This window comes from Podarcis raffonei, chromosome 8, assembly GCF_027172205.1.
Source record: "Podarcis raffonei isolate rPodRaf1 chromosome 8, rPodRaf1.pri, whole genome shotgun sequence".
Taxonomy (NCBI): Eukaryota; Metazoa; Chordata; class Lepidosauria; order Squamata; family Lacertidae; genus Podarcis; species Podarcis raffonei.
In genome coordinates, this window is record NC_070609.1 from 47,570,769 (window position 1) to 47,589,627 (window position 18,859).

Here is an 18,859-nt window from a genome sequence, read left to right on the forward strand (position 1 = left end):
ATTATCAATGGTGGTTTCCATCGCTCCTTCTCTACTAGATCACCCCATCCATATACTTCTCAAAGAACTGCAAAAGGTTAGACAGGACTTAGCAGAAGCTATGCTGATCCTTCTTTAGCAAATCTTGTCCTTCTAAATCGGAGTGGGGGACCTCAGGCCCAGGGCCAAATGCAGCCCTCTAGGCCTTCACCAACCATGCTCCATTCCATACCCCACCTTTCTGTAGGCCTCCTCCACACCCTCAGCTGGTTTTGCCTGAACTGTGTGCTTGAATTTCGTTAATGCCTTTTGCTTGCCTTGATGGAGGATGGAGAGGTATGTATATGTCAACCTGTGGCTTTTGAATGGCTGGTATGTAGCCTATTGTACAAAGGGCAAGAGACACATCCATTGCTCTGCCCACTTTTGCCTCTTGCCCTGCCCACCACTGGCATGTGGCTGCCAGGTTACCCCTGAGGAAATGTGGCCCCTGAGTTGAGAAAGGTTCCTCCCACTTGTTCTACATGCTTAGTAGCTTTCCCTTTATTCATGCATTCTATCAGTTTTCCTGGAAGAGACATTAAGCCAACTTAATCTAAAGTGATGAAGTAAGCAGAGTGAAAATTAGGCCCAGGAACTAAGCTTGTGGTAAGATTGCTCCTGTGTTAGCAATGAATATCAGCATCAGGTCTACAAAGTGATTCTGGCACTTGAGCGATGCTGCCTTTCCAGTATTTATCGAATGATCTGAGCATCTGTCTTGGAAAAAGAATGTCACCTTCTCTAACTCTCAGGCTGTTACTGATTTGCAGAAATAGCTCCACTGTAGTATCCCATGGGTATGGGAAGGGTGTGAGGAAACTTAGCAACTGGTCTGCCCTAAGAAAAAGAAGCAAGAGAAGCCAGTAGAACTTCAATAGTTGTATTTATTTGTGAACAAATATCCACAATTCAGCATAGCAGATACATAGGCACGACTATGTTCCCACTAGTTCCCACTCACCTATGGAGGGAACCATACTCATGAGGGCAGAGCAGTTTCTACTAGAGACTCAGTACATTCACCAAGGTAGTTTCTTGCCCTTCCAGTCAACTAAAGTGCCATTGTGCTCATCAACGAGGTTAGGAAGCACCTGGAGAATCCCTCGCACGCTCTCATCGACAGTCATGACAGCCTGCAAGAGACAAACAGCAGTGAGAAGCACAGCCAATGGCTCTTCTTTGTGGACAGCTGGATTTATCCTCCTACATGTGGGGTGTGAAGGAATAATTCATTCATTCATTTAAACATTTATAGTGCCAGATTTTGCTCTCAGTTGTCTGACCCCAACAACCAATCTGGCTGTAAGAGGAAAAGCAGCTAGTCTCACTGGAAAAGGCTCTGCCTGGCTCGCTCCCCACAAAATGCCGACCTCCTGCCAGCCTTTGACAACATTGACCACTTTGACTCCTTTGGGCGCACTTTTTCTGTGTCGAGAACTTGACCCTATCCCTACTCCCTTCAACCCTGTATCAGGGTTTAATGTTGAGTGTCTCTGAGTTTTGTACATAATACCCTGGATATATTGGATAATGTATGTATCATGATAAATGGTGCAGCTTTTATCATAGAACCTCACTCACAAGGTCTGTATGGGTGGAGAAATACACTTGTGGCTCCTGGACCACAGTGGAGAACAGAGCAGCCCATGAAAATTGCCAAATCTGGCCAACCTAGCCTACAACAGGGATGGGGAACCACCAGTCTGTGAGCCAGACCTAGTCTGCATCACCATTCCATCAGCCCACTGTCTCTTACCTTAGATCCTACCACATGTAAGCCCTTGACTTCACCTGCTTCTTCTGCCATGACAAACAAGCTCACACTTTCCTGCCTGCTGGTCTTTCTGCTCTGGAAAACAACCTATCTGCACTATTTCTCCTTTTCCTCCATGAGGCGATGAAGAGAGAGACTGCCTGGCAGGTGCATACAGGAGCTCAGAGGTTCAACCATGGAATGTATCAGCTCAGCTAGAGGAGTCTCCTTGGAAAAGACCCTCTAGCTGCCATAGTCCATGGTATGGCCTTTGAGCCATCTGCTACAGTATGGGTGTACATGGGTGTGAGAGAGACACACTGACTAAAAAAAAAAAGTTGAGTTTTGCCTCTGCTGGTTCCAGCCCTTAACCAGTTTGCATCAAGGGAATGCACCCTGAAAAGGGTTTTCTTCCCCCAGTGATCTAGACAACTGCCTCTCTTGTGTGAAAGTAACACACTTTGTGCATGCTTCCTGGGAGTGGGGGTGTCTAACAATCTTCAGTAGTTTTGCTTATGTTATTTAACTATCTTTTAAAGGAGCTCCTCCCAAAAAATTGGCACCCACCTCTTGGGTGCCCATGTCTGTCTTCACCCACCCTGGGTGAACTGCAGTACACAAAATCCCATCCTCTTTGTAAGTCAGAGACTGGCACTTTGTCAGCATGTTGAGAGCAGCCTGAAAGGGAAAGAGAGAGAAAGTGGGTAGCGAACATCACCATGGAAAGGTTAAAACCCCCATCTCTTTTGTTGTGGAACATCAGCAGGACCACCTGGGCTTGCCACAGAGTCGTTCCCTCTGTGGGAAGCTGCTGCAAATCATACTTCCCTGATAATTCTGACTAGCATTTGCAAACCTGGGCTTCTTAAAATTCACATCTGTAGAATGTGATGTGGCCCAGTGTCCTATATTTGCAAAAGAAAACTAGGACCCTGAGCTGCCTTAGATACAGCCACTTGTTTGGATAGGGAGTGTGCCCAGTAGCAGGGCAACCAACATATTACTTGGGTGCAAGAAATATCACCTACCTTGCTGCAGCGGTAGGCAATTACAGGCTTGGAATAGGTTGCGGGGACTAACTCAATACAGCCTAATAGAGAGGAGATGTTGACAATAGCTGCCTTGCTGCAGCTCAGCCCTTTCTGCGAACTTCCTTGGGCTGCCTTCCTTAACAGAGGCAGAAAAGCCTGAGGAAAGAGAGGAAGAGAGAAAATAATCCAGGAAAACTCAGTACCCACTTTATTTGCCTTATGTATTTATTCTTGTGTAACAATCTACACTTGTATTATAAGTAATGCCATTTTTACCCCATCCTCCCCGCAAAGAGTTCAAGCCATTGTTAATGATTCTTCCCCCATTTTGTTCTACCTCTTTCTTGTGCCCAGAAAAGATGGGACACTGTTGTCTACACAGTGCACTATTCTGCCATTTTATTCCCAGCAACACTTCATCTTCACTCATTCAAATCCTGCATAAAACTCAGGTGACACAAACTTCTCAGTTTGCATGACGTGTTACAACTGTGGAATCTGGAAAAGGGAGACAGAGCACCTGCAGGCCAAGGAGCTTGATGCTAACTTTGTGTGTGGTTCAGCCAGCAGCAGTTCTCGTGCCACTGTGGCTCCAGCACATTTGACATTTGTGAAGACTCCTTCATTAGGCAGTGGATTCAGTATGTCAGTGGTGCCCCCTCCTACCAGGATTTTCAGGAAGCTTACATCTCTTTACATTCAGAAAGCAGTGGAGAGTACTTTGATTACCCGGACATCTACTGCCAGCTTGAATGCTGCAGTTTGGTAGTTTTAGATCCCAGACTTAATGTAAGGGGAGCTCTTTCAATGGCAACGTGAATTACTACACTTGCTTCAAAATATGGCAAGCCAGCCCCACTGTCTTTTGGGTCTCTGCTGTTCCTTCTGCTGTCTGGAGCCCCAAAGCCTGACCCTGACAACATCCCTGTTAGCACAGTTATGATGTTTGCATAGCGACAAATAAGTACTATTGTGAATGGTCATTATGCTTATTTTACATATATTTAGGACAGGCTTGTCCAACTTCGAAGAGACTCTCACTATAATAAAACTGGTGGTGATCTACTCACTGGATTGACCAAAGCTGTTGAGCTTTTTTGGGGTGGGGGTGGGACGGGTCCCAAGATCTACCGTAATCTACCACAGGCACCACGCGATCTACCAGTAGATTGCAATCTACCTGTTGGCCATCCCTGATTTAGGATATACCTAACTAATGTAGAGATGCGGGTGGCGCTGTGGGTTAAACCACAGAGCCTAGGGCTTGCAGATCAGAAGGTCGGCATTTCGAATCCCCGCAACGGGGTGAGCTCCCGTTGCTTGGTCCCTGCTCCTGCCCACCTAGCAGTTCAAAAGCACAAAGTGCAAGTAGATAAATAGGTACCGCTCCGGCGGGAAGGTAAACAGCATTTCCATGCGCTGCTCTGGTTCTCCAGAAGCGGCTTAGTCATGCTGGCCACATGACCTGGAAGCTGGATGCCGGCTCCCTCGGCCAATAAAGCAAGATGAGCGCCGCAACCCCAGAGTCATTCACGACTGGACCTAATGGTCAGGGGTCCCTTTACCTTTTAACTGATGTAGCATGCATTTCTTACTTTTAGTGATCTTTTGACCCAACTGTTTACACTCCCCACACCCTTGGACATATTTATCTGCAAAGGACACTTCATGCATCAGATGAAGTGAATCATTTGACTGCTCCGAGCTTGGCATTTGCACCCCCAAGCCCCTGTACCTTGCTCACTAGCAATGGCCCAGTCACATTTGTCTTGTATACATCTTCCATGTCTTCCTCGCTCACAGTGTCTAGCGTCATGCCTTTCAAAATGCCAGCATTGTTTATTAGCACATTCAGCCCTGTGTCTTTCAGGTGGTCCCCAACAAATGCTGCAGCTTCCGTAATGCTCGCAAGATTTGTAGCATCTGCAAAAGCAGAAACAAAAGAGATGGTTAGAAGCAGGAAGAGTTGGGGAGCACTGGGAGCAACTGTGACTGTCCTAACACCAGCTGAAGTATGAACTTCAGCTACAGCAATACAAAAGAAAGAATGGTTCTCAAAGTGCTCCCAATAAGTTCATTGTAGTTGTTAATGCCCAACTTCAGGAGGTAATCTAAACTACACAGAATTATACATTAATTTTTTTTTGAAATGCTCTTTAAATATTTTAAAAACACCTTAACAAACACATTTTAGAACAAGAGTGGCCCATGTGATATTACAACAACACCTGGAGAGCCAGCTCCCATCATCCCTGACAACTGGCTGTGCTTTGGGGGCTGATGGGAATTGAGAGTAGCACAGTATTCAGAGGGCAACACATTGGAGACCCCTGCTTTAGAATAACCAACTAAACCTTACACCTCTATCTCTAATTCACATTTGTGCAACACAAAACCATTATTAGTATAAATCAAACCCATTAACATAAAGCACGCAATGTTAACAAACCCACTTATATTCGGAACTACAAATATGCTTTCAAAGAAAGCCAAAAAAGAAAAGGTGGAGACACAGACTTTTTGTTGGAAGACTGCAGGAAAATATCATTGAGGCTTCTTTTTTGGCCAGATGCAGTTAAGAGACCAAATGACCTATTTTGCCCCTATAGATTCTGTTATGGGCAAAACCATTGTAACCCAATGGTGGTTTTTTGTTTGTTTGTTTGCTCATTTGGCAAAAACCACTAAAATAATAGACACGGCTAGCTTAGCTTCATTAATTTAAAAGGGTAAAACTTAGTTGGTGACAACTCTTTCTTGGACAATTAACCACAAGCCACCAGCTTCTTGATGTTTATTGACAGAAAAAATGAAGCAACAGTAATCTGCTTGCAATCAGGATCATCATCCTTATTTGAGGGAAGATCAATACATTGTTAGAGAATCATGTGCTGTTAGTAACAGACTGGCAAGAAGAAATGGTTTTTCAAGATCCCTTGAAACTCTTGAAAATGCAAACTCCTGTATATAGTACATAAACTCGTCTGTCTTCCTGTATGGGCAATATTCTACATTTTCAAAGGAGGCTGGAATTTGGTAGATGGTATTGTTTATTGAATCATATGCATAACAGTACCCTTATTTAATGCTATATAGAATCATAAGGCACGATTTACTTAATTGGTCTTCAGCTTTGTAAAGGATTTCGTGAGAAGGAGTTATTATCTCTTCTCTGATTAGCCTATATCACTGGGTTTATCTTTTAAAAAATCAAGAATGATGCCTGGTGTTCTGCAGCAGCAGGTTAAAACCTCCTGTTCTAATATATGAAGTCTGGAGCACTCATAGAAGGGGTTTATGGCAGTGAGGGGGCACGATTGTGACTATCGTGATGGGACCCTGCACTTCTGAAGTAGCCACTGTACCCGTGACACTAGGTAACAGAATTATGAAAAACTACAAATTGCGGAGGGAGGATCTGCATTAAACTTCCTCCCTCTATAGCAGCCAATGACATATTCTAGCTAAGATGCAAATGGCTGAAGAAATAGGGCACAGATCTCTAGCTACCAGGATCCAAACCAAGAGGCTATTTCTTCCATCCTTTGGGGAGAAGATGGAATGATGCAGAAGGGTTTGCTGCAAAAGAAGGGGGAGGAGTGAAAGTGAGAGAGTCCCAGGAACATTGTATGAAGGCTAAAAGGTAAGTGGGAGAGAAGGCATACCCAACTTCACCATCACAAGGTTTGGATGACTGGAAGCCAATTTCCTCAGTTCCTGAAAAGACATAAAGAGCAGAACAATAAATATTAAGAAGTAAAATTATATCAGGTAGGCTGCTGTCGGAGTATACACTGTTACTTCAGGATATTATTATTATTATTATTATTATTATTATTATTATTATTATTATAAAAAAGAAATACTGAGCATGATCCAGCCATATTTAAGCACTCATTGGAATAAGTGGGAATTAAAACACATTTAGACTTTTTCTAGCCCTACTGATCTTGAAGTGGGTCAAAATGCTCTGACAGGATTGGAAAACTGACAGGCATAGCAATCTTTTGCATTCAAATAAAATATTGATCACGAATATGGTAATTTATTTTGCATTGGCAGCTGGGAGGTCAAGACAATTTTAGATTAACGTTGACATAAGAATGATTTGTGGATAGCCAACCCATAATGATTTCACACCTTGTTTCATTACAGATTTGCCTTTAATGACGCTATACATGTGAGATCAGAAGTGAGACTGATCATTATCTAGCTCAGTACTGTTTTTCTCAGTATAATACAATTACTGACCAACAGCTCTCCCTCTCTCTGTAATATATATATATATATATATATATATATATATATATATATGCTCTAATGAGCTATGGTGAAGATTATAACACCATGGTCTACTAACAGTGTAGTTGTATGCTCATCTTACTCCAAAGAAAGCCTCATTAATTTAAATGAGACTTACTCATTGGTGAAGTGTATAACGGATTTCAGCCTAAAAGTGCTCTCCACCCTGGCTGGTTCTTGGCCCCTTTCCTTGCTATAAATGAATTCAATCCAAGTCTCATGCCAGTGCTGATGAGACTGAGAATTCAAGGTTCAAGGTTCATCTCCAGTTTTCTGCTCAAGCTCACAGTCTGTACTCCAGAGCACTAAAAACTGATGATTTACTTTATACCCCTCTTCTTGAGCTCTTAGCTAACCTAGGAGTTTAAATAAACACAATGAGTAGTGATTTCCTTCGCCTTTGGGGGTGAAAGTTCCTACTTAACACGCGACAGCAATAACTGGTGCAAAATAACTTCCTGACTCCTACGCTTCGATTCCCAGAAAGTGCTGCTCTTCCTCCTTCCCTCAAGTCCCAGTCACCCGACCAGCCCCAGTCGCCACTCCTTCGCTCGGAAACAAACCCTGCTCAGTTCAATGGGGCTTCCCACCGACCAAGGCTGCAATGCTGCGCCAGCTTACCGGGAACGAAGCCCCAGGGACCAAAGCGGGACTTGCTTCCGAGAACCCTCCTCCGTCCCCAAAGAAGCGGCTTCCAAGCAGCCCATGTTGGGGCTTGAGCCTCTCACCTGCCCGCGCTCCCCGTCCCGAGACCGGCTGCAGGCAAAGAGCCACTGCGGCGGGTTGGGCATCTCCAGGAGCTGGCGAACCAGCTCCAGGCCGATGCCGCGGTTGGCTCCGGTCACCAAGACGCTGCGCGCTCCCAAGCCCTCCATGAGCATCTGCTGCACCGCCGTCCCGGGTCTGCCTCTGACAGAAAACTTGCCTGTGGGGCAACACCCACCGCACCCGCCACACATCGCCCCCCTGCGGCCGCTTGCGGGAACTGGAGCCTTTCCTCGCAGCCTGATGACTATGATTTTTGATAACAGTGTAAAAGTGCCCTTTGCGGAAGGTCTGCCTCAGGGGCAGAGCATCTGCTTTGCATACAGAAGGACCCACCTTCAATCCCCGGCATCCTCGTGTATGGCTGGGAGAGAAGCTCTCTGAAATCCTGGAGAACCGCTGCTGCCAGTCAGTGTAGACAATACTGAGCTGGAAGGAGAAACAGTCGGACTCACTGTAAGACAGTTTCCTGTGTAGGCCCAGCATGGGTGAAACAGCTGCTCATGCAAACTAAGGCAAACTAAGGCCCTGGGGCCAGATCCGGCCCAATTGTCTTCTAAATCTGGCCCGTGGATGGTCCAGGAATCAGCGTGTTTTTACATGAGTGGAATGTGTCCTTTTATTTAAAATGCATCTCTGGGTTATTTGTGGGGCATAGGAATTTGTCCATTCCCCCCAAAAAAGCAAATATAGTCCGGCCCCCCACAATGTCTGAGGGACAGTGGACCAGCCCCCAGCTGAAAACGTTTGCTGACCCCTGCAATATATATCATCTAAGGCTGTTGCTGTTTACTTGGGCTCTAACCTGCTCCCACTGTTGGTGTTTGAAGTTGTAGACAATCGCTATCTTTCCTCCTGTAAGTTTGTGAGATATATTTCTGTTCAGTGTGTATTCCTCAAACCAGCTTCTGTGGGCGCAGCCAAGGGGGGGTGCTGGGGGGGCAGCTGCCCTCCAATCAATAAAAAAAATACATAGCCAGCTCAGATCCCCCCCTCAAGAAAAGGCCTGCTTCCCCCCAACAAAAATCCAATTTAAAATGTAACCTACATCTGCTTTGAGGTTAAGGTGTGTACATTTGGGACTTCCGTTGCAGGTGTGTAGATGACAGCTTACTGAATAGGAGTTTGGTTTTCCCTCCCCTGCAACACCTCCCAAAAGGTAAGTGAAGACATCCCAGCCCCCTCACTGGACAGCAGTGTTCAAATGCAACTTGAAACACCCCAAGCCCCCCAACCCACCCCCCGAATAGTCTCACTGTTTTAAGCAACCCATGTGTACATAAGCAAAAAGTACGGGGAAGCATCTTCTAATAATATATATTTTTTTTTAAAATAATTTTTTTATTGATTTTCCAACATAAATTTTAACACATTACAACTTACAGTACAAAGACAAACAAACATATAAACATGTATAATTTCATAACCTTTTTTTCTTAACCCCAATTTCAACGACTTCCCCATGCCTCCCATTTCTGCATCCCCGTTTTAAAATTTTTCAGCAACCCCTAATCTCAATTACTTATAATTCACTTTCTTTAACCTTTTACTCTTACCCAATCATTTATCGCTGCAAATCTGCTTTGCCTTACCCATGACATTTTAGCACTCATTAATTTTACAACAGTTCTTAAGATAAAGTTTGTATTTCTTCCAGTCTTCTTCCACCGTCTCTTTTCCTTGGTCATGGATTCTGCCCGTCATCTCAGCCAGTCCCATATAGTCAATCACCTTCGTCTGCCACTCTTCCAGCGTGGGTAGTTCTTGTGTCTTCCAATACTTTGCTAAAAGAACTCTTGCTGCTGTTGTAGCATACATAAAGAACGTCCTATCTTTCCTTGACACCAATTGGCCTACCATGCCAAGGAGAAAAGCCTCTGGTTTCTTATAAAAGGTACACTTAAGAACCTTCTTAATTTCATTATAGATCATTTCCCAGAAGACCTTAATCCTTGGGCGTACCTTCTAATAATAGAAGGCAATATGATCCAACATCCTGCTTGATGCAACCAATGGGGACTTGTATGAAGATCTCCAATAATCGTGATCTCATTCACCTCCTTTGGGAATAGGTTGCATCCATTGTCAAATGGCTCTTAACTGTTTAGGATGTGGGTGGGGGAACTGTTTAGGAAGGAGGAGGACACACCCATCTCGGCAACCTTCCAGAGGGCAAAGAGTATATTCTTGTTAACATGACGTTTTCACAATGGGTTTCATATAAGAACAGTATATCTGGCTTGGTTTTGTTTTGTTTTTTAAAAAATAAGACTCAAAATGTGTCTTCTTTTAATCAGTGAATCCAACCCCCTTACACTAAACGTTTTTATCTTATACAATGATGTCATTGTAATCAATCAATTTAATCTTTCCAATCTTTAGCTTCAATTCATATTTTAAAAGTTGTTGTGTGCTGGATATAATTTGTGTGATTCAATCTATGTTATAGCCAAGTATATAAAATGGTTCATAACTCCTTTTGATACCATGCACCCTGAACAAATGGACACTTCATAACCATATCTAAACCTCCCCCATGCTCCTTTGCTCCTCACCATCTCCAGACCTCACTGTTTAAGAGATCACCATTTTACAACAGCACAACCTGGAGGCAAAACCTTTTTTTAAGATGAATTGGTGAATGTTCCCTAAATGTAGTGGAGAGAGATGCTGTTAACAGGAATAAAAAGAAGTGAACAGAGAAACCTTCTTAACTAGAGACCAGAGGCAACCTCCCACTCACCCTACAAGCAGTAAACATATATATTACAATTAATAAAACTGCCATTTTGCAGACAAAAGCTCAGCAGAGAATAGAAGTATTAGTCCAAAATAACAAAGTATATTTTAACATCTGATTCTAACAAGGGAATTGCAATTTTCAGTTTTCATTTTACATTTCTTTTTCTTTTCTTGTCTTTTGGAGTGTTAAGTCTCCAGTCTAAAATATCTGCAGCCTCATCTTGTACTTAGCAGCATGTGTCATGGAAGACCACAGCATAAAAGGAAATCCACATTTGTATCTGATGTTAGCCTCACTAAGTTTAGCTGTGCAGAAATACAGTGGATGCCTTTTTTGCAGTCATAGATTTCAAGTTTTGATAAAGTTCAATCTATGTCCCCTTCAGCTTTATCTGGTCAATTTGCCTAGTGAGTTTCAAGATATTCCTTTATAGCACTGTTTGTGAATGCATGATTATGTCCTATGTGGGAAATCCTTCTTTAGGCTTTGGGGTTAGGGCTCAATGGGTATGTTCAATTTGATCTACAGTGAGACGAATTTCAGGGAATTGTTTAGAGAACCAACTTGCTGAAAAGCCCATCATATTTTGTTTCTCCAGACATTTTTCATCCCATCTGGCCTTCAAATTTGGACTCAGATCTGTTTTCCAGTTACTCAAGCTGGGCATCTATTTAATATATAGCCTCTTCCATTTAAGAAAAGGCTTTTTTGGACTTCATGAACATATTAAATGCTTCAGAAGCTGTTTTAGTTCTTTTATCTTTCCTGTCAGTTCTGTCACTTTTTCTTCCAAAGATAAGTCATATTTAATTTCTATTTTGAGATTTTTTTTTTACTATAAATAGCTGCAAAGTGAACTTATGAGGAGCTCTTGGCTATTTTTTGACAGTTTTCTGTATTTTTGGTGCCATTGCTAGGTCACTGTCAAATCTTTCAATGAAAGAATCAGACTCTATCTGTCCTTTCTTTAAAATATGTCTCTAGGCTAACTTCTTTAGAATTTAAATAGTATCTTGCATATCCTGGAACAAGTCAACTTGCTTTTCTTTTCTTTTCTTTCTCTCTCTCTCTCTCCTTTGTTCTGTTAGGCTGTGAAGAGTGAAGTCTGGGCAATTGTCCCCATTGATTCTAAATCTTAAAAAGTGGGGTAGCCTGTGTGACACGTTTCTCAAAGAAGCCTAAATCCAACCATCTTTCACCAGTCCTGTAAAACCCTACTAAACACACATGATTAAATATTTGCCACTTCACTGGTGGCCATAGCAACACCGTTCAAACCACCAATCTTAAAGGCAAACATTGACATTTTATACCTGTAATTATGATGGAAGTAGAAAGTAGATTAGCAGCAGAATCTCGTGCATGTCTGCTGAGAAGCAAGTTTTACTGAGTTCAATGATGCTTAAGTTATGCCTCAGCAAGTGGTTATAAAATTGCATCCATAGTCTCTTTTCATTATCCAAGACTGCAGTTAGCTTTTGGTTTTATGTCTTATTTTGTGTTTCGTTTGTTTGTTTGTTTGTTTGTTTGTTTGTTTATTACTGGAGTGGGGAGTCAATGCATCACATCTCTGGTGCATGTACACATAATGCACACAAACCACTAAGGCACCTTGCAGTGTACACCTTGCTGTTTCACAACCTGCATTTGCTGGGGTATACATTTTAAATCATTAGCCTCTTGGAGGACATTCGGTTTTTCTAGTACTGTATGGTCTTCTTCAAGTTGGTGCCTTCCAGGTGGTTTGGAGTCCAGCTCACAGCAGCCCTAATCAGCACAGTCATGCACCTGCAGGGCACCAGCTTGGCGAAGGCTGTTCTTCTTATAGATATTTAACAGCTCCCCTGGGTGTAATAGTTTTGCCTCCGCATACTGTTCATGCTACAGAATGATCCCTACTTCTGCATCACATGCTAAAGGACCATTTGGGGCTGTTTTCTGGGCTGTAGGCTTTGTGTTACATCTGTTGCAGGCATCCTGCTCTTCTTCCAAGACAACATGCTTTGATCCACATGATAATCCTGGGAACTAGTCAATGCCAAGAGAGTCTAGCCTTAAAGGCTCAGTGGGCATTTAATCCTAGGATTCCTTGATCCAAGTTCAACTCTCTGTCCAGTGCTGAAATAATGCAGGAAAACAGAAGTGAGTGTGTACAAGCCCTATTTGGCCAAATCAGAGTCCTGTGTAGCCTTCTCAAGAGAGGGGCTGAAGGGACTGTCAGAAAATATAATGGGGGCAGGCCCATTCTGCACCACCTGTAATTCAAGGATGGATTATGTCCACTGCACTGCAATGTCTCTTATGTATTTTGTATGCTTGAGTTACAGGGAGTGGATTTGTTAAAGCAGGAGTAGGGAGCAGGATCTGGCCAGCAGGGCAGGATCCTGTGTTCCCTCACTCCCTGCATGTCATGTTGATGGGTGAGTGGGAGGGTTCTGGTAATGCATATAAGGTAAGTTGAAGAGAGGCAAGGCAAGAGTTCAGGACGCAAATAGCATTAAGCTGGAGGCTAAAATGTCGCTCCAGAAATAGGTAACCCCAGAATGAGCGTTAAACAGAGCTACAGCTCCACCTGGGTGGCCAACTCTGCCTTTAATGAGAGAAACCTCTTCACTTAAAGGGTGACAAACCATAGACTCTTGATGGTGAAGAGGGATAGTGGTTCTGTTGGGCCTTCTGGTTTGGAGTCAGATGGGGGCAACGTAACCTTTTTGGCTAGAGAGATGCTGACAAAATGGGCTCCTGCTCTGTTGTTGCTTACAGTTGAGCAGGGACACTGAGGGCTGGCCCTGAAAAGTACCTCTCCAATCTGATGCCTCTTCCAAATGCATGGATTCATTTCCTCAAAGATGGGGAGTTGAACCACCGGATCATTACATCAGGAGGGAGTCTTACACCTATCTCATTCCTGGGGGCAACAACTGCCTATTCCTGAAGCAGTGGCGTAGCGTGGGGGGTGCAGGGGGGGCCGGCCGCACCGGGCGCAACATCTGGGGTTAGGGCAAATCCACAGGTTAGGGGGCGCAAATCCACGGGTTAGGGGGCGCAAATCCACAGGTTAGGGGGCGCAAATTACTTGCCTTGCCCCGGGTGCTGACAACCCACGCTACGCCACTGTCCTGAAGTAAAGCATTGATAACACCCTGGACCAAACTGTTCAGAGTAATCCACCTGGTAAACAGTCAAGTGCTCACATGGTTGGCTGAACACTTCCAACACTGCATGCATCTTATAGCTGGTACACTAAATCTCAAAGTGTGTGCTTGGGTAAACAATCTCAAAGGCAACAACTGAACTTTTATATCTCATTAAAAAGGAACAAAAGATGGAGGCAGATTAACCTGGGTCCCTTGCCAGTCTAAAAAACCAGTTCCCAAACTCCTTTTCCACTTCAGAAGTAATTTAATCTATGAGTACTTTGGCATAAATAAGTGAGCAATGTAAGTCAAAAGTGCTAAACACTTATGCCCAATATCTTTCCAAAATGATTATAACACTCCTTTTTCCTTCTTAAGATAGTCTTATATGCACGTCACTGCATTAATTTGATCATCAGATTTCTCTGTCCTTAAAGATCTAGCAGCATTTACCAATGGCTTTTTGCTTCTTCAGCATTCTGCATCAAACTAGGTTTGTGTGAGAAATTTTGTTTTTTCTGATATCCAGGTTTTATGAAGCATGGCCTTAGGTTTTCTAGAATATATAAAATATAAAATATAAACTAGTTACTTTTCTTATTTATGAGTTAGCTTAATCATGGTCTGATTTCCTAAAATCTGCCTTATTTTACCTGCCACAGGTAATGTCCATCTAATATGTCTTCCCCAATGCAGACACCTTGCATAGGATGTGTGGCAGTGTACTGTTTGCTGCTCTTTATGTAGCCTACCTATACCACCCATGAAAGGTGATTACTATCTGCCTGGTCTTCTAAATAGAAAGATTGAACTTTTGAAATATATAAAAATTCTCAGCACTCAGAACTCCCTTGATCATTTAAAACTTTGTTGGTTCAAACAATTAGAGCATTTTTTTTTATCTGCCTTCAGCCCTTTAAGGATTGTCTCTTCTTAAAACTAGAATGTAGCTCACACACCAGATGTAAATTTCAACTGGCAGACAGAGAAACCTCTCTCTGTTCCAAATTATAACCATTTCAAAGATAATTAGAGAAAGGGAAGCTTTTGTGCAACCAAAGCCCATCAGTGTTCTCACATGGCTTTGGGGCAAGATTTTGATTCCTCTGGTCTAAGTCGCTCAGCTCCGTCCAGATTCCCAGGAGCTGACAGCTTCTCAGTCTCCTGACTTAGAAAATGGCTTTTTCAGAGCATCAGAGGCCAATCTCCTGTTCACTCTTATCTCTAGTTTGAATTCGATAGCCAAGATTTATGCATGGCTATCATCAATCACCGCTTAATTATGTCCATTGGCGACTTGCCAGGGTTAGTGTTTCCTTCAAGAATAAGGCACAATGGAGGCTATAATGTATTTAAGTTATGTGGTTTGTTTACACATATATACAACCTGGAGCTTTCAGTGGAGGGGCTCATAGCACCAGCACCCCAAAACGTGCCAGCTTATTCCATAGTAGCAGCAACAATGAGTCCAGCGCCATTCTTTCTCTAACTTGCACTGTAGGGCACAACTCAGAATAATGGTTCCTCTCTGCTTACTGGTTGCATCACTCTTAACTCCAACCCTTTTCCTGACCCCTTGCCTAAGTTCTGGTCTCTTTTATATCCCAGAAGAGGGCCCCTCATTTGATGTGCTAAAGCTCATTACCTCAAAAAGGACCAGCTTTTTACACTTATTCACACTTATCCCTTGAGAGAGGGAGGAAATCCACACATTTGCAAATGAGATTCATCCCCAGTCACCTCACCAAGAATTCTGTCTGACTTCATTAAAACTTGTTGATTTGGCTAAGGTTACAAGGTCTAATACACAACCCAGGGAGTGTACCTAGGTTAATTATCTCTTCACATATGCTAATTCCAGGGAGATTAACAGTGGCTAATCCACATCTTAAACACACATGAGTCTGACTATTACCGGTCCTAACATACCAGTTCAAATAAAATCCTAAAAATTTATTAAACCCAAGCATTTAGCACCCACAGATCTAGAACAATCTATACACTTATATGAAAGCTTCTTAGATGTAAGCATAAGAACTCATATGTGATACTTACAGGGGTTTTGGGGCTGTTTTAGGTATTACATACCTTAGTTCAGGATGCTTGACCCGAGTGGAAATTGCCTATTAGTTATATACCTTAAACCAGGCTTCCTCAACCTTGGCCCTCCAGATGTTTTTGGCCTACAACTCCCATGATCCCTAGCTAGCAGGACCAGTGGTCAGGGATGATGGGAATTGTAGTCTTAAAAACATCTGGAGGGCCAAGGTTGAGGAAGCCTGCCTTAAACAGAAGCCTATTAAGAGCATGTGTTGATGTTTTGTTTAAAATTCTAAATTTTAGTTTCCTGTGACGGAGAAGATAAGAGCACATTCTGTGGTTCAAAACATGTGAAGGAGATAACTGATGTGGTTAGAACAGGTGCAAAGCATGCCATAGAGAACATTCTGCGGTTGTGAAGATAGGTCAGAGAGTTAACATGTCTTGTGCTCAGGCAGAATAATTGAAAACCAGATATACTGTGGAAATTTTAAGGATTTCTTCTGATTTTAGGGGCTATATATGATTAGCCACCTGTATTGCCAGATTTTGCACAAATAATTACAAGGGGTGTATAGGGGACGAGTAGGAACTCTGGTGGCTCCCACCCTATGACGACATACAAAAGCATACCTTCCAGTCTACTTTGGGGGTGAAGGATTGTTACAAATCTAGAGTTAGAAATTCGCAATGTGGTAGCATTTAGATAATATTTGGGACATGGATGGGAAATTACACGTTGCAGCAGTTCTCCTGAACTGGGTTTAGCCTATGCAAATTAGCCTGCCCAGACTAGCTGACTGCGAGCTAATATGAAACAATGTCATCAACACATAAAATAAACATCCTTGGGTCTAGGCAAAACAGAGTTGTCATGGTTCCTGCGGACAGAGAAAGGTTTGTGATTGAAAAAACGTCAGGAGGCAAGCTGTGCCAACGGGGGAAAGTGTCATTTTACACAGAAGCTTAGAACAAGGAGTTCTGGTAAAGCGTGTTCTCCTTCATGGAGAGCACGTGTTGCGGTGGGGTCTGCCGAGCCACCCCTCTGTTACCAGGCAGGGTCTCTAAAGATGGCCTGGGGCAGTGATTGGTTCACTGGGTTGCTGGGGTAAAAGTTATGTTGCAATTTTGGTGGGAGGGGTAAAATGTTTAAATACTTTGCACGCAGCCTGGAGCTTTCTCTTTGCTGCGTGCAACGGATCATCCGCCCACCCGCCCTTGAGTAAGGTGTTGTTGCATTGACCTTGCTATGCCTGTCATGGGGTCGTCTGCCGTTGGGGCAGGGGCCTGGTAGGAATTTTGTCCATCTGGCTGATTGGCTGGGCCATTTGGTTTTTGCCTGCATAGCAAATCGTCACAACTTGTAAGGTTGTGGTTAGGCATTGGTTATAAATTGGTGGAGGAGGGGTTAGGATAGGCTGGGCCTGCCCCTCCATGGTTGCTGTGGAAAGGGAATTCCGTTAAAGGAATCCTGGGGCTTGCTATCTTTTCGTCCAATCCCTGGAATGGGACTAGGGCTGGCAAGCCTTCGGGGAGCATGCGGGTGAGAATTGAGGGTCTGTGACTCAGCTCCATTTCTCCCCGACTTGTTTTCCCGCACTGACTTTCGGTGGTGCCCGGAAGTCAGTTCTGTCCCCAGGCGGGGGGAAAGATAGTCTTAACCAACGCCTAAACAACCACTCACAGTTTTGATTTAAATAAAGTTGTGGCCAAAATTATGCCAAAAACCTTAAACAAAAATTAAGTGTGCGTTGTGAGTTATTTGGGGGGGTGGCTTGGGGACCTCGACACGCAACGAGGAGGAGGAGATAGGTAGCACTCCAAGTGGGGACTGAGGGGCAGAATATTGGCAGGCTGGAGACGTGAACCTGGTTCCCCAGATTACGAGACTACCGCTCTTAACCACTACACCACAGTGGAAGAGTCAGTAGCCTTTGTATTTGCCCATCATAACATGAGGACCCCGCCCCCCCGTGGGTCATCGTATAATTTCAGAAATGTAGAAAATAAAATTTCAGAATTAAAATAGAAACTTTTCTTTCATGACTCAGGAGATGGCTTGCATAGGATGGGATTGTGGTATATGTGTGTGGCAGGGGACTCAAATTACAATACTTTTACACACACACCCCACAGAAAGCCCTATGACACAACCCATCATAATATTGGGAGGGACAATGGGTTTGGTTTTCTTTGGAAGAGAGATCACTGGAGTCTCACTGCATTTTTTAAAAAAGTACTTACCCATGAACAAGTTGTTATTTTCTCACGCAGATCGAACTTACAACGTCCCAGCGAAGGTGGAGTGGGAAAGATGCCAGATTCAATTTTCTCTTTCAATGAGCCAACAGTGACTGCTTTTGAGCAATGAGCCAACAATCTCCTCCCTAACAAAAGGAAGTTTATACAATGCAATGTGATCGTATATCATTTTTGCATTGAGATACCAGCCCATAATCCTTTACATTAAACCTTGACAACTTTGCTCAAAATTGCGAACCAGCTTCAATCCTGATCTCTCCAGCTTCTTTGCACCTGTCAGGTGCTGGCTTTGAAATGTTCTTGCTCTTCCAGAAGTGGTGTCTAGGTGCCATTTCACACACCACACTCAGTTGGCAGCTGTAGCCATGATTCATATACTCATAGTGTATATTTTAAAGCATTTTGGAAGTCTATTTCAAAATGTAGTGGAACTACTATGCCAACCCTAAAAAGCTGCAGCTGGGCACAACAGGAGACATTAACCTCTGCTCTGTCCAAAAGGCACCCAGGAAGCCAACACCAAAGGACTTCCTTCCTTCCTTCAGCAGTGGGCACATAAGGGATTTTGAGAAAGTGCCAATGCTGTAGGCATGCCCTTTATCAACCGGGGAAAGACACCTACATCAGCCACCACTGCTCTTTTCACCTCTCCTTCCCAAAGTGTGGTCCACAGACCAGGAGTGCTCCATTACCTTCATTCAGGTGGCCTGTGGTGTGTCTGTATGAGCACAGTTAAAAACCATACAGCTGCTAACACAGTGCATTACAATTGCTACAACAGGCAGAATAATCATTAAGTGGTCCT

The 18,859-nt window shown here is 43.5% G+C and overlaps 1 protein-coding gene across 2 annotated transcripts; it reads right to left on the bottom strand.

The window, feature by feature from the left end:
- Window positions 1–887: 887 nt before the first annotated feature.
- On the bottom strand, window positions 888–18,175 carry LOC128419293 (C-factor-like). 2 transcript variants are annotated; one of them, XM_053399787.1, is made up of 7 exons: window positions 18,037–18,175; window positions 8,209–8,301; window positions 6,471–6,522; window positions 4,541–4,728; window positions 2,803–2,961; window positions 2,342–2,452; window positions 888–1,154 (listed from the first exon to the last, which is right to left on the bottom strand). In XM_053399787.1, exons 3-7 carry the CDS (start codon window positions 6,481–6,483, stop codon window positions 1,041–1,043), a joined length of 585 nt encoding a protein of 194 aa, XP_053255762.1. In that variant the 5' UTR covers window positions 6,484–6,522; window positions 8,209–8,301; window positions 18,037–18,175; the 3' UTR covers window positions 888–1,040. The 2 variants fall into 2 exon arrangements, with proteins under 2 accessions (XP_053255762.1, XP_053255761.1); XM_053399786.1 differs by lacking the exons at window positions 8,209–8,301; window positions 18,037–18,175 and adding an exon at window positions 7,836–8,029.
- Between the last annotated feature and the right edge of the window lie 684 nt (window positions 18,176–18,859).